The sequence below is a fragment of the Hirsutella rhossiliensis genome (genome assembly GCF_020360975.1).
Source record: "Hirsutella rhossiliensis strain HR02 chromosome Unknown scaffold00001, whole genome shotgun sequence".
NCBI classification, from domain to species: Eukaryota; Fungi; Ascomycota; class Sordariomycetes; order Hypocreales; family Ophiocordycipitaceae; genus Hirsutella; species Hirsutella rhossiliensis.
Window position 1 is genome coordinate 9,397,198 of NW_025408667.1, and position 23,119 is coordinate 9,420,316.

General features: G+C 40.1%; 3 protein-coding genes across 3 annotated transcripts; 2 read left to right on the forward strand and 1 right to left on the reverse strand.

The window, feature by feature from the left end:
• Positions 1 to 13,759: 13,759 nt before the first annotated feature.
• Positions 13,760 to 14,598, forward strand: HRG_01214 (transposase-like protein; the record flags this gene model as incomplete). The annotated part of the gene is made up of 3 exons (XM_044859685.1): positions 13,760 to 14,112; positions 14,174 to 14,450; positions 14,512 to 14,598. 3 exons carry the CDS (start codon positions 13,760 to 13,762, stop codon positions 14,596 to 14,598), a joined length of 717 nt encoding a protein of 238 aa, XP_044726085.1.
• Positions 14,599 to 14,878: 280 nt separating this feature from the next.
• Positions 14,879 to 15,338, reverse strand: HRG_01215 (uncharacterized protein; the record flags this gene model as incomplete). Its single annotated transcript, XM_044859686.1, has 2 exons — positions 14,879 to 15,237; positions 15,308 to 15,338. The coding sequence occupies 2 exons, from the start codon at positions 15,336 to 15,338 to the stop codon at positions 14,879 to 14,881; spliced, it is 390 nt and encodes a 129-aa protein (XP_044726086.1).
• Positions 15,339 to 17,808: 2,470 nt separating this feature from the next.
• On the forward strand, positions 17,809 to 19,643 carry HRG_01216 (uncharacterized protein; the record flags this gene model as incomplete). The annotated part of the gene is made up of 2 exons (XM_044859687.1): positions 17,809 to 19,571; positions 19,622 to 19,643. 2 exons carry the CDS (start codon positions 17,809 to 17,811, stop codon positions 19,641 to 19,643), a joined length of 1,785 nt encoding a protein of 594 aa, XP_044726087.1.
• Positions 19,644 to 23,119: the final 3,476 nt, after the last annotated feature.

A 23,119-nucleotide genomic window follows, 5' to 3' on the forward strand; every position in this document is an offset into this window, starting at 1 on the left:
TTAATTCGCCCTTAACGTAATAGCGCGTCGCGCTTAAAAGGTAGATAAGGTACCGATAGTAATCGACGGCGGTAAGAAAGGGTTAGCGTAAAGTATATACTACCTTAATACTAGCTAAGGAGCGTTTATAATAATATCGCGTACTAATCCTAACCCTCCTATAGACCGAGACTAGCCTAAGGGATACGTATAAGAAGCCTACTAATATATCGCTAGCTTAGTATATAGGGAGACCTTTTAAGGCGTCTAAGAGGCTATTTAAAAGCTTTTATACGCCGATCGCGAGGCGTATACGCTATATAGCTAAACTTCGAATAAACTTACTATAATAAAAATAGAACTCTTAGCGATAGTTAAGGAAGTAGTTAAAGTAGCTATAGGAGGTAAAACTATAAAAAAGACTTAAGCAGAGATCGTAGCTAGCGTATAGACTGCCCGCTAATACCTAGCCCTTATAAAGAAACCGGTCCTTACTTACTTTAATAAGGAATTAATAGTCTACGGTAGCGGTATTACCTAAGATCTAAGATAACGTTACCCCCCCTTAGAGATAGTTTAGGCTATTAATTATGCTTTTAGCGCTACTATTACGATCGCGGCCTAAGTACTTTAAAGTAGAGATATAGTTATTACCTTTAAGAAAGACGCTAAATAGTATCGTATAAGGATAGACTAGCTATATAACGCCTTTAGACTATAAGCGACGCTCTCTTAGGGCGGCTATATACTAATTATTAAAGGAGTTCTTATTAAGGCACTATAAGACTAAGATAATAAGACCGCGATAAAAGCGATTATAGTAGAGAATAAGGTTAAAGGTATCTACCTTAAAGTATATAAAGTAAAGGGCGCCGGAGTAATAAAGACGACCCTTATACTTATAGTAGACGGGGTAAATATAGTAAATAAGATTTACGATTAAGGACTACTTCTTTAGTCTAAACTTTTTAACTTAGAACCTTATAACGACTCGCTTAACCTAAAATAGTGCTTTTACTACTATTAAATAAGTTACTTTACCCGCTACTATAAAGTAAAGCTAATATATAAACGGTGCGGTACTAACTTATACTTAGATAATAAGTACTTAGCTACCTTAAGCTAATCTCCCTATAAGTATCCCTTTTATAGCGGCGTATATCTAGTATAGGACCGCCGCTATAATAAGACTAAAGAGTACTAGGATAGAGCGTATAAGGCCTATACCTTTAAAGCAAGGCGGTTTAAAAGCCGCGGCCGCGACCTAATACTACGCCCTTAGCTACCTAAGCTTAATAAACTAGCTAACGACTCGCTACTACCGCCCTACCTTAAACGACCTCGACTAGCCTTAGCTAGGCTAGGTCTTAAGGTATATGAGCAAAAGCGGAATTTTGGGAAATCAAGGAATCACGTAAGACTACGTGATAGAGGGGAAGAGGGAGTATAAGGTAGGATTTTCAACGGAATTTATTGGTAGTGTATTAGTGTGTGGAAGAGGTGTTGAAGTTGATTATTCTCTATCTATCTACTAGCGGACATACTATCTTATATAGACAATTGTAGCTAAACGGAAGAACCTTTCGGGACCAGATTTAGGCTGCCGTATAGCCCTGAGACTAGGGAATTCCGTGATATCTCGAGTGAATCTGGAAGTGTCTTGGTTCCACTGATATTCGTGTTTAGAGGAGGTTAGTCGTGCCGGTGTTCTTAAGAGGTCTTAGCTAGCATTCCAAGCTAGCTCTGTTCCTTCGATTCCCGATTATACAATAACCGGCAACCCGTTTAATGCATAATGACATGCAAAATAACGAGCGATTCTTGCTCTATAGGATGAGATTTTGTCTATAATTAATATACTACGTATTAGCTTATATAATCGGGAGAGTATATTATAGCTGCTTTATTTATAGTAGGAACACCGTTCCTTATACTAGGCCGCCCTTTAACTAAGACCGTATATATATAGGGCTAATTAGTACTCTTAGCTTCTATAGTTAGCTAGCGGGCTGCTAATATAATAAAGTATCTTAAGAGAGAGTCGCCGACGTCCTTATAAATAATACTAAATATTAATTATAGTAATATATTAGAATATAAACTAATAACTTACTCTTACTAAGCTTATACTTTAAGCCTTATACGCCGCTAACGTTATTATAATCTAAGAGCCGGCTAAGAACGCTAAGACTAGCTATTTAATATACTTAAGTAAGAGCGGCTACTATCTTATCTTTACTACTAGCCGCGCGGCGCTTTATATTTATAAATAGCACGATATTAGGTCTAAGACTAGTAATAAAGGCGTTAACTAATATAACGTTACCTTTACTAAGCTTAATACTATAATCTTCTTTATTTATTCCTTAATTTATATAAGTAAGCCTAAGTAAAGCTTACTTCCTACTCTTATATTAAGTACGCTATACTATAGAGCTACCTTTATTAATGACTTTAATATCTACTACTTATTCTAGGATATCTATAACCGAACGTTAGATAACTATAATAATATACTAGAGCTAGCGAGCTAATAGAATCTTACGCTCGCTATACTTAAAGGTAAAATTACTTATCTTAGTAGGCTAGGTAAGCGTAATAGTATAATAGACCTCGCTTAGGTCTTATAAGAACTTTTAGCAACGTACCTTAGTAGAGTAGATATTATAGGTTTAGAATATATCCTATAACTCCTATAACTTAACGTTAGACCGCCTCCGCCCTACTTATAGCTCTAAGGACTTTTAATAAACTAGCGCCTACTTAAACCTAAATATACCTATACGGAGGTAATAACGCGTTTTAAGCCCTCGATCGCCCTTTTTATACTATAATCTATTAAAGAAATTAACGCTTATACTAACTAGCTAGTTAACTAACTAATAGAAATCGCCTATTACGCTACGCTTAAGGTCCGCGGTTAAGCTAATAGAAGTAGGGAAGAGTAGTAAACCCGCGATATTAAAAACGCTACCTAAGCGGCTAAGTAAGCTAAGAGGCTTTACTTTAAAACTAAGAACCTAGCCTATTAAGAAGCGCGACGCGACGCTATAGTAGCGTAAAGTTAAGCTATATATAAAGCGTATAGGAGCGTATAAAGGAGATATCTCTATAACGCCTTAAAGATAAAAGGTATCTAAGCCTTAAAGTAATAGGCTAGACTTAGAAGTACTTAACTACTTATATTATTATACCTCCCTAACCTCTTATAAGTAGAAAGCGACCTAACCTTAGTTTATACGCGCGCCGATAAAACTAAAGTATTAGCTAAAAGATTCTTCTTAATACCCTCGGCCGCTTATCTTAACGTTACTAAGGGCCCTGCCTATAAACTAGTTATAATTAATAACTACTTCTCTCTTATAAAGGTTTAGTAGGTTATTAAATAGATAGTACTATAAAAGGCGGCGGGGGAAGATAGTCTACCCTTAAGGTTAATAAAGCCTATAGTAAACTAGTTACTATCTCTATCCTTATATTAGTAAACTCTAGCTACGCTCTTAGGTATTTCCTAGAGCGCTTTCGCTATATAGATATAGTAGTTATCCCTAAACTTAATAAGACCTAGGCTTAACTTAACCTAATAAGCAGCTAGCGCTTAATCTCCCTCCTTAATATAGTAGGTAAGATAATAAAAGCGATAATTACATAGCGGCTTACTAATACTATAGAGATATATCTACTACTCCTTAAAAGATAGATAGGTAATTAGCTTAGACGCTTTATAAAAGTAGTAGTTTATATTATTATAAAACTAACGTATATAGTATAGGATTAAGGCGGTATTACGTCCCTTTTTTAACTTAATCTTAAGAGTGCTTTTAATAAAGTAGACTATACCTACCTCCTCTAAGCTTTAAAAGAGAGAGGTATCCTAAAATAGCTCCTAGCTTAGATCTAAAGTTTCGTAAGTAATAAAATAGCTTACTTACTCTTCGACGGCGACGTATTAAACCCCCTTAGTATATATATAGGCGTCTTATAAGGATCCTAGCTTTCCTTAATCCTCTTCCTCTTCTATATCGCCCCCCTTTACGACGCTTTTAAAGTAATAGCGGGAATAATACTAGTCGGCTTTATAGATAACTTAAATATTCTCGCCTTTAGTAGAATTATAGATAAAACCGCTAAAAGGCTTAAAGGAGTATAGTCTATATATAAAGGCTAGGCGCGCGCTATAAAGGCAGCGTTTAAACTAGTAAAAAGCAAATTACTATACTTTATATACGCTTACGCCCTACCTAAGATATACGTTTACCTTAGTAATACTATAATAGCGCTATTAAAGTCCTCTTACTTCCTTAGAGTTTAGCTTTACTATAAGCTCTAATAAGGCCCTTACCTTAAGTAAATCTAAACTAAGTTTTAGCGCTAATAGGTAGTACTTACCGCGCTCGCTATATCTATATAAGGATATTAACTCTTATATATATAAGAGATTTATACTAAGGTTATTTATAGTACTATTATTTATAGAGGCCTAGCCTTTTATATACTTAGGCTACTAAATAGATAGCTAAGGGGAGTAGCTTATACGCTCTATAGCTTATAAATAATATGCCTTTAAACTATCGCCGGCGTATATAACGTTATACTAACCTATACTTTAGAAATAAAGACTAAAGTCCTACCGCTTAACCTCTACCTTAACGAATAACTAGCGAGATTTTAAAGTCGACTTAAGACCTTAGGGATAGTAGCGCGGCTACGTTTAGCCTATATAAAAGTTAGTAGTATACTTTAAAAACGTAAGGGTCTATAGCGTAAACTTAGAAATAGTAGTAAGGAGTAGTAATAGCGCTAGTATATAAGCTTAATAAAGCCTTATAAAGCTCTATAGCGTAAATAGATAAGAAGGTAGGAAAGAGAGCTATAAGACGTAAAGGCACGCTATCCTTATTATGCCCTCTAACTATTAAATATAGAACCGCCCCCTTTAAAGCCCTAGAGAAGGCTAAAGGTCTACGCCGACTTCTATAAGTATAAGAGCTATACGCTTATCTAGCTCTATATAGGGAAGATAGGTCTTAATAGCTTTCTCTATTATAAGAACGTTCTTAGTATAACGACCCCCCTTTACTAGTATAGTAGTAGGGAGGAAATAGTATTTTATATCTTTCTCCGCTACCCCTTATAAGCTAATAACTATAGGCTCCTCCTAGCTACCCTTTATACTAACGCCGACCTCCGCGCGCTTCTTATATAATATAACTTAATATAGCCTTATACCTCGTTTAATAGTTTCTTAACTTTTAGCCGATACCCTACTATAAGGTAGTAGTAGATCTTATAAGACGCTAGACCGCTAGCGCCGCGATAATAATATAATTATAAGTAGACGGAGGGTAGAAAGAGAAAATAAGGTAGGTAGTAGTAAATATCTTTACTCTTATTAGCTCTTAATCCTAAATAGCCGCGAAGGGCCTATATATACTACTAGGCCTCGACCCTTATAATAGTCTTAATCGCCTCCCTTAGTATAGCTTATACTTAGGAGCCTAGCGGGCTATAGATAACCGACCGAATACTAGTAAGAAATTCCTAAGAAAGGAAGTATAAGTAGGATAAAGTTCTCTATCGCCCTATACGCGCGTTAATAGCTATTTAGGTATAACGCGCCTACGGGACCTAACGCCCTAGCTTAGTTTAGAACGGAGGTCCCCTACCTATACTAAGCTAGCGGCTACGACTTAATATACTTAATATCGCGATAATAGCGGCCCGCGGGCTAAGGTAGATAAGAAGGTTATATATAGGTTTTCCTCCTAAGCTACTAAGTTTTTCTTATATAGGTAATAAGTAGAGGCTCTAAAGCCTATAGGCTAGCTAGTATAATAAACTACTACTACTACTACTATTACTTATCTATCGCTATTTAAAAGCCTTTTCTACGATCTAATAAATAATATATCTTTTAGATAATAGTTTATAAGTTCCTATACTAATCGTCCCTTATAAACTCGTTTACTTTATCTCCTCTTTTTATTATTTAAGCGATAGCTAATAATACTTTTAAAGCTAAATTCGATTCTTATAACTAAGTATTATATCCCTTACCTCTAAAAAAGGGCGTTAACTTTATACTACTAAAATAGAAAACTAAGGTACTAGATAAAGAGATTGTTCTAATATAGTATAGCACGTTCCTAGAGATATAGACCTATATATACTTTATAGTAGGTTCGCGTAAGAGGAAAAGGCTATACTCCCTAAGAGTCGGTACTAGCGGCTAGTTAAAAGGTAAGAGCGATTCGCGAGTATTAAGGGATTTACTAGTAATCTACTAGATCCTATAACCCGCCGGACTTATACGCTGCTATAAGCTCGATATTAATATATAATAACTCTATAGTAACGGGGCTCGATTTTCCTAAATTTAAAATACAACGAAAATATAATTATAATTATCGGCGGACTAAGGCAGCTATATTAGGTAGGGACCTAGAAAAGGGATCCCTAGCCTATATAATAAGAACGTATAAAGACTTCCTAAGTAAGGAAGGCTACTACTTTATATATAGGCATAGCTATATATATATAGGTAAAGCTACTTACTTAAGAGGTCCTTAGATAGCCCTAAGACCTCTTATATAAATAGCCCTTTTAGACTGCCCCTTTAAAGAGAGAAAATATATCTTAAACTAAGTAATATAACCCCCTTATTCCGATATATATTAATATAATATTTTACTAATAGCAATATATATATCATCCTATTTTATAGTCCTTAAGCTACTATAGTCGCTTACTATTCCGCTATAAGCGTCCTAAGCTCTAATATACTACTACTATCTCTCGATTACTCTTAATAGCTAGAGAGGGTCGTTAAGCATAAGCTATCTAGTTTAGCGGAATCCTTACCTTCTTTACTAACCTATCTTTTAGCTGATCTAGCGGCTACGATATTACCGGAAGCTCTAGGGTTAGTAGAAGAGCGATAACTATTTCGTCTAGAGTCCTTAGACTCTTCTCTTAAGCTTTAAAAGGCACCCGCTAGGGCCGCGGCTTTTATTGCGTACTTTCCTAGCTTAGACCTTTAAGATCGTCTCGAAGTTATTAACTAGCCGCTTTCTCTTACTTCTTCGCTTCTTTTTCCTATAATTTTCGCTCCCTTTTCTCCTCTCGCTGCTTCTTTCTTTCTAACGCTTACTCTTTTTACTCCTCTGCCTTTTTCTATCGCTAAACCCTTTAGAATCCCCTTTAGATTGCTTCCTCTTTTTTCTAGACCTCTATCGCCGCTTTCTTTACTCGAGCTTAAGCTACTTTTTATAGGCTAAAGACCTAAGTAGAGTTAGGATCCGTATAGTTAAAGAGATAATCTTTTAAAGCTATATTACGCTGCCTATACTATTTCTTATAAATTATAGTCTTATAGAGTCCTTTATTCTTATATCTAAGTAGCTTAACCTTAGATTAAAGGCTTTTAAGAGTGCTCTTTAGCTTCTAAGAACTAACTTTAGTATTAGTAGTAGATTTATTAACTACTTTATCGATAAGCTATTATAATTCTTAAGTAATAGGTTACTATAATCCTAAGGAGTCTTCTAAATCGCTATATATATTAAAATCGTTATATTCTTTCTTTATAATTTATAATAAAACGACTTTAGAGTTTAAAAGTAAGAGGCTAGTCTATATCTACCTACTTATAATATTCTTTAAAGAGAAAGACGCTTTTAATATATTCTAAAATAAAGTTTAGAATTCGCGTTTAAATAGCTTAATAAGTCCTTATATTTTTACTATCTACTAGATAAGCTAATTTATATATACTATTAATAAGGGACTAAATAAAGATACGTTTAATGGCTAGAGCTAATAAGTAAAATAAGGGGGAAATACTATAATAATAATCCGATACTAGTTATACTACTCTAGAAAGTCTATATTAATATAGCTCGAGTAGCTATTAGTAATAAGAAGGCGATAATTACGCTTATTTCGCCCCTTTACCTTAGTAAACCGATTAAAAACGCTAATAAGCTACTTTTTTCTAAGCTCGTAGTTAGTCTAGCCTATATCTAAGGTCGCAAAGAAGGCTAATTAATACTCTAGGTTAAATTCTATAAGCTAAGCATCCTAAACTTATCCTAGCTTACCTTAGTAGATAAGAAAAGGAGGTAGCGATATTATATCCTAATAGATATAAGCTACGAACGTAATCTAAGATCGATTACCGTCTTACGATATACTAAGTAATTTACCTTGCTTCTTTTAATTAAGAGAGAATACTCTCTTAGTTCGGTTAATAATACCTAAGAGAAAGCCTTTTTCGTCTATATTATATATATTATAAGGGGCGATATCGTATTCCTTAATTTTTAAGCGTATCTTTTACTATTAGTAATAGAAATAAGACACTATATATTAACGTACTAGCTTAAAATAATCTTTATACCTTAAAGCACTATCGGCTCTCTTTCGCGCTATATTAAATCTATCGAACTAAGTATAACTAAGCTCGTTATAATAATAGTTAATAAAGCTATACGGCTAGTTCTTTCTAACCTCTATTTTCGCTATATCCTAAGCGAAGTTCTTAATTATAGATAGCTTAAGCGGGATACTATATAACGAAAGCTTATAAATATAAGTAATAAGATCTAGTTCCTACTATTTAGATAGTCGAGATTTATAGAGGGAGTTTATATCGCGTCTTAAGCGCTATTTACCTTAATAGCGGCGGCGTAATATAGTCTTATTATAGCTAAATTAGCGAGCTATTTTAGCGTAATTAACTAATTCTAAGGACTTTAGGAAAGTAAGCGCTTCGTTAATAGCCGCTATAGTTATTAAGATATTCTAGATTAATATTAAGATAGAGTGTTAGTAGGTAGGTAGGACTTATTTCGCCTAGAGGGAGGTCCCTATACCTTAAGGCCTTTATATAGTCTAGAGTATAGTTTAGTATATTTATTCCTTAACTCCCTAAGCCTAATAAATTATCGTTTTATCGTTTACTAGTTAGCCTCGTTATTATTAGTCCTAGGGTAGCGATTAACGCAACGTTAATTATAAGGTTATTAACTAGGTTAATATTAACTAACTTAACCTAACTTAACGGAGCTAATTCTTACTAATTAACTAACTTAATATTATTACGATATTAAGTTAGTTACGTTAATAAAGGTTAATTAGGTATCGCCGCGATATTCGGAAATTTTAGTACTAGGTAGCCTAGCCTAAACTATGCCTAGGGGTTAGTATATATTAAGGAGTACTTCTATATATACCTAGGAATATTATAAATCTATATACTATATATAATATATTAACTAGTTATAGGCTCAATACGTTAACGCGTCCGATATAATTCGCTTATATCCTATTATTTTAGTACTAGCGTTAGCCTAGCCTCCCTTTACTACTCGCTTCTCTAGACCCTTACTTCTTCCGCTTAATACGTTTAAAAAGTTTAGATTTCGAGGCTATAGATTTCGTACTACCTCCCCCTTTCTTACCGGCTCCCTTAACGCTAGCTCTATCTATACCTAAGCCGTCTACGCTAGCCGAGGCCCGCGCCGCTTAACGAGATAAAGATCGATTATTCCGATATTTCTATGGTTATATATAGGCCTAGCGAAGCTAAAGTATAAAATTATAGGTATAGGAATATAGCTTTAATATCGAGAAGGGCTCGGATCGGCGATAGGTTTATAAAGTTTATATCGAACGGAATAAGCTAAAGCCTAGTACTATAATTTCGATTAGTACCTAAAACGCTAAGTAGTATCTCTAGGACTATTATAAGATCTAAGATCCCTCTAGAAAACGTTCTACGCTAGCGCCTTAAAAGAAACTATCTATAGGATACTAAACGATAACGGATGCCTTTAACCTCGATTTAAATACGCCCTAAGAGTAAGCTATTGTAAATTACCTTATTAAGAGCTTTAATAGGAATGTCTTCTAACGTTTAGTAGTCGAATAGATCGTTAAGAGCAATATATCGTTCCGAGAACCCGAAAATATAGGGCTACGGGCTATTTTCGAGTGCCTTAACCTATTTATTACGAGCGCGGATGCCTATATTAGCTATAATATAGTTCGTAAGCGCGCCGTTACTAAATTTAAAAAGTATAAGGGGAAGGTTATCGAGGTATTAAGGAGTTTACCTAGGTTAATATATATCTCGTTCGATAGTTAGGGATCGTAGAATAAGCACGCTCTATATAGCGTTATATACTTCTTTTAAAATATAGATAGTAAGTCCTATAAGCTTATTCTTAGAGTGCTTAAGCTAATATTTTAATACTTAGGGGCTAATATTAAATATAAGATTATCGAAATACTCGAGTTATATAAGATCCTAGATAAGAAAATAGGGTACTTTACGCTTAATAATATACCGAATAATAATACTATAATAGATACTATTAAGAAGAGATTTAGGTTCTCTAGAAAGGAACGACGGGGCCGTTACTTTAGCTATATAATTAACCTTATAGTTAAAGCTATTCTCTTTAAAAAGGATATCGATATATTTAAGTCCTAGCTACGATATAGAGACGTTTTAGCTACGACCGAGCATAAGCTTTAGCGGAAGAGAGGCCCGGTTAGTAAGCTCTATAACCTTATAGTTACGATCTACCGATCTAATATACTTACTATACTTCTCTATAATATCTAGCGGCTAGAGTTCGATATATCTAGGGATCTAAGCGTAAGAATTCGGAAGCCCCTTAAGGTGGTTATCGATAATAAAACGCGCTAGCTATCGTAGCTATATATAATCTAGCGGGCCTTAAGGCTTCGACCTTATCTCGAGACGCTAGTCTTAAAGTATAAGTAAGAATAGGAAAAGGATAATACGTTAAAGCGGTCGAAGAGGCTTAAGGTAAGCGTAGTTATACCTACTATATATTAAGATAAGAATAAACTAAATAATAAAGACTAGTCCGTTCTAAAAGCGTTTAAGGATATCTTATAAAGCTTTAAGGATATAGTTAAAGCGCTTAAAGGCGACGGGATTTAATAGAAGCATAAGTAGGGATATTTCGAGTCCTATAGTAACGTATAGGACGTAATTATAGGATATAAATTCTTACTAGCGGAATTAGAAAAGGCTAAAGCTAGGATCGATAAGTATCTTAACCCTAAGTATTTTAGAGCTAATATTAATCTTAGCTAAAAGAAGCTTAACGAATACTATAATAAGCTAAATAAGACTCCGATATATTATATAGTACTAGTACTATACCTTACTTATCGATAGGGTTATTTTAAGACGGTATAGTCTAAACGGCCGACATAGGTTTCTAAGGTAAAAGACATAGTATAGTCCGTTTAGGACAGAGAATATAAAATATTAAATATCTCTATAAAGGATTATAACGAACTAGCCGTAAAGCGTTAATAGACGTAGTACTATTCTCCGTTTAAACGATATAAGGATAAAGCTTAGACACGTCCTTATAAAGAAAACGATGCTAATAAAGTAGAGGACGAGTATACTAGGTAGTAGAAGGACCTATTGCCTATAGATAGCGATATTCGTAATCCGCGTAAGTATTAGTATATATAGCGGTTTAAGTACCCTAGGCTTTCGCGAATAGCTATAGACTTTATAACGGTTTAGGCGATAAGCGTAGAGTGCGAAAGGCTATTCTCGGCGGCAGGTCGTATAGTAACGCCTCTTCGGAGTCGGCTAGAGGCAAGCACGATTGCTATTTACTAGGTACTACGGTTATAGTTATAAGCGGGTATTATAGAGGAAGTCAATCTAATACTATTAAATAAGGCGGATAAAGCAGTAACTAGGGAGCTAGTCGAGGAGAAGGTAGTTAGAGGATAGCTTCGGGGTTTGCTAATATAGATACGGGAGGAAGAAGCAAGGTAGGAATAAAGTTACGTTAGGTCGTTTAACTCTAAGGTAGCGATTATAGCACTAAGACGGGGTATAGGGAGCTAGTTAACTATTAACGTAACGCTAACTAACTTAATATAGGGCTAAGGTTAATTAACTTAATAGAGGAAAAGCTTATTAATCGGTTAACTTACTTAACTAAGGGCTAAGGTTAAGTTGGTTGCGTTGATCGTTACCCTGATTGGTCCTATAATAGGCCTGCTTAAAGGCCGAATTCTCTAAGTATTTAGCATCCTATTTATAGCAGCTAAAGCGCGGTCTGCTAGTTCCGAAGCTAAGATATATTAGTAAATTAGTGTAGTTGCTTATTAGAGCTTAGTTATCTTCTAATAGTTCCGGCTTTCTATCGAGTCGTTCCGTCTTAATCGCGAATTTAATTGCCGCATAAACCGCCTATATATCTAGCTTCTACTTATCGCTATCCGATATAGCTTTTCCTCCTAAGAAGAAAGACAAATTCCTAATCTTAGCTCTCGCGCATTCGAATAGGACACCCCGTTACGCAATCTACTTTATATATCGAAAGAGAAAGTAATTAACTATTTCTGCTGCCTAGCCATAATTATATAAATCCGAGTCTATAGCTCCTATTATATATAGGTACCCGTTTAGTCGTAATATGCCGGTGCGAAGCTAGACGAGAACGTCGGCTTCCTTCCTTATCAGAGAATCGTAAAGTATACGGGTGTGCTTCCCTAGCAATGCTTTATCGATGCGTTTTAAGTGCTTTCCTATATTTTCCGGAAGCTATTCACACTATGCTCGAGCGAGTGCTAGACGGAGCGTAGTAGATCTTGCTCGGTACGACGGCTTTTCTGCCACCACTTAAGTATTAATTCGTATTCGAAATACGTCGTAGAGGTAGCAGCACGTCTACCTATATAGACCCTCTACCTTATATCCCCTTCGATCCTTATCCGCTCCTTTACGGGGTATAGCCGGTTCGTAAGTCAATACTAGTTTACTCCTTAAGCCTCCTTTAACGGCTAACTTAGAGATTCTATCCTCGATAGCTACCCGTAAGATTCTATCCTCTTAGTAGACCGACACGCGCGTCCGTCCTCTCGAGCTATATAGAAAGTATCGTAACTATGGCCCGCCTACCTAGTCTTCCGTCGCTTCTATTATATACTGCGCCCCGTAGATTATTAGATCTATTTCGCGCTGCCTTATAAGATCTCTCTAGTAAGGTCGACCGTGTCTCGCAGAAGTTCGTCTATTTATATCCTCTCTATACCCGGAATAGCTAAGCGACGTAGTATCGTCCCTCCTACTAACTAAGGTGCCTCGTCGTTCTCTATACGGTTATAAGTGCGCCGGTACTTATCGATCGTTTCGCTATAACTATCCTATTTCTTATCGTTTACCTAGCGCGGCCTTATTTCTATTCTAATAGAGTAGCCCGAAGCACCCTAAGGGTGTCCTATTCTATAACCCGTTTGTCTATCGTGTATAGGCTCGATTTCGCGGTCGTAGGTTAGATAGTTTTTAAAGTATTCCCTTATAGCTTATGGCCGGTGCCTAGGGCTAACGAGCCCTATATATAGCCGTAGCCTAAACTAGCGGACAAGTGCTGGCTGGTGGTGACTCTTCTTAGCTCTGAGAATGCCCCCAGGCAAAAGGCATTCCCAGGTTCCTAGCCAGCACCGCGTGGAGGTGAGAGTCGTCGCTGGCCGCAGAGTGTCGGTGTAAGTCCGGCGGGTCACGGGATCCGGCAGATCACCGGTAAATCCCTTACTTGAAATAGATTGCGTGGTCAACTTACTTGACTTACTTGATATACGTGACTTGATACCGGTACTTGAATTGGGGTCAGCGCTGGTGACGATCCGTTTTTTACCCTGGAGATTGTTGTCGACGGCAACACACGCTGGAACTCAATCTACATGACGATTAAACTCGGTGAGTTCTGTCATGCATGAGCGCTCCCATTTGCCGACAACCGGGCGGCTTGCATCAGCACTCGAGCTGCGACGCGCCATTGAACTCTTTCAATCTCGCTGGCAGAAACCCCCAACGGACCCAGATCACCGCGACCTGACGAGAGACTTCCTTAACGCCGCGGACTGGATTGAGCTAGAACGCTTTCACGAGTTCTTGAAGCCATTTTACATCTTGACGAGGACTATGGAGGGCAACGCCGGCAAGCTGGGTGAGGAAGGCGGCCATGGTGCCGTGTGGGAGACCCTCAAGACTATGGACTACTTGTTTATGAAGTTTAAGCAGGCGGCAGAGATGACTCGACTCGAAGAGGCGTCTCATTTCAAGTCGGGGAATTGATTGCGGTTGGGCAAAGCTTGAGAAATATTACGCCAAAACTGATAGAAGACCCGTTTACCGAGCTGCTCTCGCACTGCACCCGTCCTATGGTTATGACTATTTCGAGAGACACAGGAAGAAGGCGATGAACAAGCCAGACTGGTATTGCGACATGCGGTTAGCTGTTGGTAACCTATTCGATGAATACCGACGTCAGGTTGAGGCTGAAGCCCAGGCTGGGTTTCTGGATGATGACTCTGAAAAAGCCGATACTGACAACGAGTACAGCTCGTTTGGCAAAAGATCGATGAGCTCATTAAGCTCGCAGCGAAAGAAGGTCAAGGCAGTAAGTGAGCTCGACTTATTCCAGACCCGGCCAATTTACACCGAAGACATTGACGTTGCAGACCCTCTTGAATGGTGGAATCAGCATCGACTGGAATATCCGGTCTTGTATCGAATGGCGCTGGATCTGTTCTCTATTCCAGGCATGAGTGCTGAGTGTGAGAGAGTATTTAGCCAGACAAAGATGATAACAGATGAGCGCAATGGGCTGTTGCCTGGGATAGTGGAGGCTGACCAGCTTCAAAATCACTGGTTGATGAGAGGCCTAGTAGCGTAGAACTGTCTATGATCCTACAAAGTGCTATTTTTTCCTGCTGGGTTGAAAAGGTAACGGGTACGCCTTGCACCACAGCCCTGGAGAGTAAAGTGCAAGGTGTGGCGCAGTATTTCATAACTAATGTGGTCTAACTTAAGGCCTTTTATGTCGCCTTAGACACCTGAGGTCTTGGGCTGCTCCTCGGAAGATTCGTCCGGAATGGGAGGCTTTTCCGCCCCACTAGCCTTATTGGGAGCATTGTCGTTGAGGTTATTCTTAGGGCCCGTGGTTCCGTCAGTGTCCCCCACGATGGACTTGATCTCATTGTTGATATCATCGTACATTTTTTTAATCTCTTTATCTGGGCTGTCTTCGATTTTTTTCTCAAATGCTTCAATCATCTGCGGGATCTTGCCTGGGCCCCCGATTTCGGGAGCTCCATCAGCAGTAGTATTCTGTCGCCTGGCCAGATGTATGTCGGCGCCGAAGGTGCCTTGAGTGTTTATTGTGGTGGCGAAGGCAGTTGCGGCAACTAAATTTTACATTTCGTTAGTGGAGATGAGAAAGGGCGGGAGAGTATATAGTCTATATTCGTGACGTACAAGCCAGGGTGACGGCAGCGATACGGACCATTTTAGGTTTTCGTAATGGAAAAAGTAGTTATAACGATGTATCAGATCTATAATAAAAAAAGGAAATACGCAACTTCACTTAGTCACTAGGCTTTTAACTTGTTGCTTGATGGAGTGATAAGTTAGATGCTTGCTTGTCGAAGTGTCTTGCTCAACTTGGAATATGGCCTCAATTTATATTTAAAAATGCCGTCTAAGACAATAAAGTGCCAAGTAGCTGAGTCATCTGACGCTCTGTAGTTAGTTTCAAGCAATCTGGGTACCTAAACATTCGCTTTAAAGTTCATGACTACCCGTTGGCTGAAGCTAGGCGGGGCGCCTAGTCAGTCAACTTAGTGCTTCGTAGGCGCCCCGCCTAGCTTCAGCCAACGGGTAGTTCTAGTTAGTTGGCGGATTCCCTAGTAGTCGGTGGGGTGGACCACCTCCATGACGAGACGATAAGCCATCACTCTCTCCTGTGCTTCTAGGACGACCCGTGTAAGGGACGCCTGCGCACTTTCTTCATTATTGTATACAGTAAAGAACTTTTGACTCGAACCCCCAGTTAAACATAGCCACGCTCCGTATAGATGTGACTATGTATATAACTAGCTTAAAGTCGCCATTTTGCGTGATGACATGGCCCGGCGTTCCTGGTCGTTCCAACTTGTTCCCTCCGCACCGCATCGTTATCTTGCCCCTCCGCGCGGGGTCTAGGTAGTCCCACACCCCAACGGGTGCTTGTAGCTGCTTCTAGAACTTCAACACGGTCCCTGTCAGCCTGATCGTCACTTATCATGCGTGGGTTCCATCAGGCGAAGCCAGGAATGGAAGCCTATGGGCCAGCATCGTAGGACAGCTCAGACTTGAGCTGCTGAATGCCTGTTTAGTGATTCATGCGAAAGGGACCCGCCGTAGGTAAATCTCGACTCTGTCGACGCCATAATGTTAAAGGTATGCACGGCCCCCGAACTAGCTGCGTTTGACTCGACCACCTGGGCTGTATGGCTGGCGAAGAGAGCATGACAGTTTAGGAAGCTACAGGGAGTTATAAGGCGTTATTGAGCTGCTATAGTGTAATTACAGGGCACATGCGACGCCTTGGGCCCTTTCCTTATGACGAAGTACAGGACGACTAAATGGACCCGATGCGGACGACCTCGCCCGATGGTCGAAAGCTGCCTGCGCAACGCATTAGCCACGCAACCAACACCTCAACAACGCCGCAAACTCTCAACGTCGCCGAGTCCAACCCCTACGATATCCACCAACCACGATAGGCGACAAGATGCTCAACGTTTAACCTTAAAGACATATGCGCAGACAGGATGGAAGAATAACCTTACGGGTCCAAATAGGCATTTCCCTTACTGCGAACCACGCATTATGAAACAGCCACTTGCGCACCGCCTGCCGGAGCGCGTTTCCACTTTTACAGGGTGCCATGGCTGAGTGGAACAGGATTCCATTTATGTAATTATTTAATTGATCGACCCTACTCGTACATTCGGTTCCCAGCTGAAATTCCCCACCTCTTATGTGGCTGAGTTCGTATGCTGAATACGAGTAAGTTATGCGGATATGTCGCACCTACTCGTGCATTTTTGAAATGAAATGTCCTAAATCAGGGCCTTACCCGTTGGTCAAAGGCAGGCGCGGCTGACCAACTTAACTGCCGTTAAGTTGGCCCAAAAAATCCGGGACAGCACAAAACCCCCGGGACAATCTTAGAATAGTGGAAATTACTAATACAACCGTTAAGAATTAAGTACCTCAGATTTTAGCCTATTTTCAGAGAAGTACTAACTTGACACTTTTTCTAGTAAATTACTAGGCCCCAGGATTGTCCCGGGGGTTTTTGTGCTGTCCCGGATTTTTTGGGCCAACTAAGTGGCGAAGACACTTAGTTGGGCTGCTGTGGCCCCACACCTAGACCAACGGGTAGATATGCATGCTGTATGGGTTCCTCGCGATGTACGAGTACTGACGGGGCTTTTCTGATTTCATTGGAGTGGCCATTCACATGTCTACAGTCTAATCTATAAAAACGAAGCCTCGTCCTGCCGTAAACTTGCTGTTCCCACCAACAACGTGCGAGCCCTGCTACTCATCCACTCCAAATTAACGTCTAAACCAATTGTTTGACAGACAATACGACAATGAAGTTTCTGGGAAATAAGCTATGGTTTCCTCTTTTAATGACCTCAATGGTGGGATGCCAACCACCAGATTCTCCGCCGGAGTTTGTCTGGCGTGGCTCCCCTAAAGACCATATCGCGATAAAGCTTGCCGGAGGCTTTTTACCTATTGCGGATGAGGGGAAAAGGGATTACAGGCTACCCAAGCACCTCAACTCCGGCTCCCAGGACCCCCTCGCACAATCAGGTTTTGTCTCCACATCCTCGAAGCCGGAAGTAGCTCTTCGGTTTTCCCAGGAAAAGATAAAGCCTCAAAACCCCGGTTACCTCTATAAGATCAAGGCTTCGCCAAATATGATCGACGTTAACAGCATCCTTGGTCCAGGACATAAACACTTTGAAGAGTTCGAATTCGCAGCTGTTGATGGCGTGAAATGGGGGCAGGTACACAGTCACAGAAAAGTACCAGCAGAATTTTTCCCTGACAACAGAGCCCTCGACGAAAAAGCAGTTCAATCCTGGTTACAAAAATGGGATACAGAAGCAAACGAAAATCTAGACTACTACAAGTCCAAGCTAAAAGAATTTCGCGCAGGCGGAGCACCGCCGGAGTTCAATACCGAGGATGAAGCGAAAGCAAAAAAAGCGTATGAGAAATTCAAGCGATCAGAGGAAGTTAAAAAATTCAAGGATCTCAAATTATCCAGCGGGCGTAACTCGGTCATTCTTGAGGAGGACGAGGAGCTACTTGGTCATTCTGATGCAGAGGAGCCAGCTAGTAAATGCAAACGTGACGGACCATGCAGTCAGAAGGAAATCGCCAAGCCAGAGCCCCACAAGTCCGCAGCAGAGCCGCCCAAGATCGCCAACAAGGAGCTGGAGAAGGCCATCGAGGAGGCGTCGCAACACGAGTTTGAGAAATCCGCCACGCAGCATAGGGTCAAGTCCGTTGTCGAATCCAAGTTCAACCAGCCGCTTGAGAAGTTCCGCAAAGACGTTCTTAAGTATCGGCCGCTCTCAATCAAGTCGCCTCACCTCGGCGGACTTATCGGCGCAGGGCTCGGCGCAGGGCTTTATGTCAAAGACATTGTTGAGACCTTCCAGGATCACAATGCTCATGGCATAGACCGCCTCGCAGCGCTGACTTCGATCGCGCCTGTAATGGGTTGCATTACCAAACTGGGAAAGGACCTATCCCACGCAAAGATCAACGGACTCGATGTGCTGGATGATGCCTTGTGCGGACTCGGCGACGTCTTGCTCTTTACTCCCGCGGCCCCCCTTGGGCTGGCGGCACACGTCGCCCGCATTTTTATCAGCTTAACTCGAGAAATTGTCAACGTCTTCTCAGGACCGGATGAACAGCTTCTAAAGACCCTCAAGGACAGCCGCGATAAGTACTGGTTGGAATTCTTAGAAGACAGCATATTACTCCCAACTTTCAATTCGAAAGAATTCGCCGACACTGTAGGCCGTGTTCTCGCCATGGAGACCTTGGCCGTTCTCTCCGATGGCGCACAAATGTTAGGCCTTATTGAAGCGACCCGGGATATGCCGAAGAATGGTGCAACAGCGGTACAGAGCTCATCCCAAGAATTAGTCCAAGCTACAATGGAAGATGCCCGGAAAAATGTTACGGTGCAAATCGTTGAAACACATCGCCAGACCCTATTGAAGCTCGTTGAGAAAGTAGGAAATCAGCAAAAAGAGGTCGTACCGTTGCAAAAGACAGCCGACAAGTACAACAAAATGTTCATCCAGAAGTACAGGGAACGCGCGCGAAAACCACCTCCACGAGGGGACGAGTCACTGATGGCCTGGAAGATCGGAAAGGATCTCAAGTTTAGATACAATAAAGCAATCGCGAACCATTTACGTACCGAGGCGCTAGCGCTACCCGACAGCTTCGCCATCGCCTACCTTATCGGAATTTCATTGGGGCAAGACGCCACTCTGCCGACGCTATCGCCACCCGAAAACGAGAGCGCATCCATATCGTCCGACAATACTGCCAACTGGGAGATGCACCCATTAACACTAAACGCAACAGATTACCTTCTGAAGAAGCAAAGTGGCATATCCAAGGAAGACGCCGACACCATTGCCATCCAGCAAACGTATGCTATCATGCTGTACCTCGAGCGCAAAATGCTTGAAAACGAAATAGCGTTAGCGTCGCCAAATCTTAACTCTTCAGTTGCGCAGCAATTTCGACTTTTACTTACTATGAAACTGGGAAGAAAATTCAAGTACATCAAACGATTGGAAGATGGAAAGCTTCATTTCATTCCCCAGGAGGTTAAAAATGACGTGGTTGGTACCGTCAAGTCAGTTCTTGGACTTGAGGGTCAGGATGACAAAATAAGGGAACTTACCAAAACGCAATCCATGATTACTGAGTGTCCTTCATTTATCGATGCACTTCCCAGTCTTTTCGGTGCACTTTCCGGTCCACCCAAATGTCCTGACGGATGGACTAAGGCTGATTCTATTCATCGTCATGTTCCGGGGTGCGTTTTTAACAGCAAGATCAGGTGCTACCGATGCCTCTCGTCCTCATGCGAATCGCCGACTTGACAGCCGCCGCAATGTTCTTGTCAAGATCGGAACGCTCATTCACTGTGCTGCCTAACAGGCAGCAAGCAGTTCGTAATGCCATATTAGTGATGGATTCGAACCTTCTAGGTGACGTCGTTATCTATGCTGCCTGGGTGGCAACATCGCCACTCAGCCCAAAATCACAAGTATAAGAAGCCAACTTTTCACCATCACTTAGATAGAGAATCAAGAGTCTTTCGTTGCCCGATTCACAGGGGATCTCCTTCCCGATCGTTGCTCAGTCATCCATACTGTCCGTGCCTCTTGTTGTGTGACAGTATCGAACCGCCAATAGCCAGAGCGTCTAGGCCCTATGGGAAGTATCCTCTTGGCGAAATAAATCCATACCAGACATCAATGAACAACAACCATGGCACCGATTGTTGAGGCCCTTGATTTTTCCTAAAGTCGGAATTAATTAATGCCTTTTAAGTGACTATCCTAGAGTCCGTGTATCCTGAAACTAGCTTAGCGGATGTTAAGAAAGTAGAAGGAGTAGGTTTATTTAGCAAAGACAAATACTTAAAGGTTTAAAGAACTAGCTACCGCGCGTCTAGAGCGTGGATAGGTCGGAAAATACTTTTACCGAGAAACCACTAAAATAGTATAGTTAAAATAGCAGAAGCTTTAAATTGTTTAACTAAAACTATATAAAGAACGTTAAAAAGTTCTTAAAGGGCTCCGGAGGCACCTAGTGCGCTCCTTAATTGCTAGTAGCTGTGTCGGATGCTTAAGTTTTTCCTGCTTGCCGTCCGTGTCCACTTCCGCTTAACGTTAGCGGGGCAGAATGCGGCGCAGCTTAGAATACGTAAAAGGGGGTAGGTGCCTGAACCCATCCGAAATTCGTCTTCTATCACGATCAGGATATCATCAAGCAGCATACTTTTAACATCGACAATCACTAGTTTTAGCTTATCTTCCGACGTTAAAGATAATTATATTACTCTATCTTAGGATAAGATTATCTAGACGTTCGCTCGTAGCAGATAACTATAGCAATCCCTCTCTAGAGGAGCTAGCTTAGTCGACCTATAACGCGATACTGTTAGGCTATCTAGTTTAAATCATAGACTACTAGCTATACCGGATAATTTGCGGGGCAGAACTAAACTCACTAGACAGGCGACGTGGTAGATAAGGTCTACCAGATATATGGTTCCCTATAAAGCTCGAAATAAGGCGAAACGGCGATAGAAGCCGGCAAGGCTCCGGCCGACACTTTATATGATTTCGGGTTATAGCTCTTTTAATTATTCGGATAGTAAATCTAATAGCATTGCTCTTCTATTCTTCGGTTAGGCATATATTCTCTATATATCTCTATTAGAGAAGTAGCACGTTTCGATGTCCTACGCAAACATACCTTAAGTAGTTCCTTAGGACGAAAGCGACTCGGAGCGATGCCTTACGATTAATATTAGAGCTATACGTAGCGAGGAATATTGCTAGTAGGCTTCCCTCCTCTCGCTAGGCCAGGGATAGCGATCTATCACTCTAGAATAGCTAGTATAGGCCATCGTATATATAGTAAATATTAAGTTTCGGCTAGTAGCACGAATAGCTATAACGAGGTCGCTATAATTCCCCCCGCCTTCGAGTAAGCAAGCTATTGCGTTTCTCTTACGGTTTGCTTCTATATATAACTTAGATAGTTAAGCTCCGCTAGCACTTATAATAGCTTTAATACTTCCGCTCTATAACGAAACCTTATTAATAGTAAAGCTATTAAAGCCGTCCTTTATTAAATATAATACTAGATTAGCCTCTCTATCTAGCTTCGATCGAGAGTATAGTAACTTAGCCTACTATATAACTCTTAGCTTAAACCCCGTCTTCCTATCGTTAGCTCTTTAAGGTATTTTTTAGGAACTAGGAATAGATTGTAATTTAGTTAGCCCTTAGTGCGATCCGATTATCGAGGTTCTTAAACTATTAATCGAATACGATAACTTAGAGAAGCTAGGCTATATATTTGCCTTACGCTAACTAAAGATTGCACCTTTATAGTACGGAATCGCAGCCTATAGGCATACGAAAATAGTTCTTAGTATTATTCCCTTTCTCCGAACTTTGCACTCTCTAGTACCTTTAAGGAGGTTGCCTCTTAGACAGACTCTCCTTAATCGTTTATAGATCTTTAAGGATCGGGACCTTACGTATATAATAATAACTAGGTTGCCCGAATAGACGTATAGCGGTTACGGTATTAGTTTTAGGATACTAAACTAGAAGGTGCTCCTTTTCGAAATCCGCTAACGTGCCCTTAGCCGCTATTTAGTTTTATAGGTATTAAAGAATTAGAAATCCCGGTACGCGCTTATATTAACTATCGGAGATATTACTAGGTCTATACTCGATAGACTTAGCTCTTTAACGATAGGACCGAGATACTAGATAAACCTCCGGAATAGGGATATTAGCTTAGGTTCGAAAATAGAGAATATCTTATCTCGCCTAAAAACATAATTGCAATATCGGGCTATATCTTAGACTATATAGCCTTAGAAAGAGCTATTTACGATATATTTCGGTAGGCTATAACGGAGATAGAGGTTACTAGGAAAAAGATATATATATATCCTTAGGTCGACGCGCTACTAGACTTAGATATAGATAACGATAAGGAGACTAATTCCGGCTCTAGTAGGGGCCTAATTCTATCTAACTACCTCTTACGACGAGTCACGGATTAGGTTATAGGGGTTAACGTATACGGTAAGCTTACTTTATAAACTAGTAAATTATTAAGTATTATTTATAGTTCTATTTACCTATTTACTGCTATGCTAAAGAAGATAATTGCCCTTAATCGTCTACCTATACTATGTTTCTATAGGCATCTATAAAATATACTAACACCCTTACCGGAGGTAGGGAGGATATAATATAGTCCGTTTCGTTAAAGCGATATAATTAGTTATAAGTATATTAGATTAGAGAGAAGGTTTAATAAGGAAAGATAACGGACTACGAGCTAGCGATATAGTACGGCGTAGTAGGCTAATATAGAGTAGGGCTATAGGATATATTCTAACTAGTCCCCGGTAAGTAGGGATATAAGACCTAT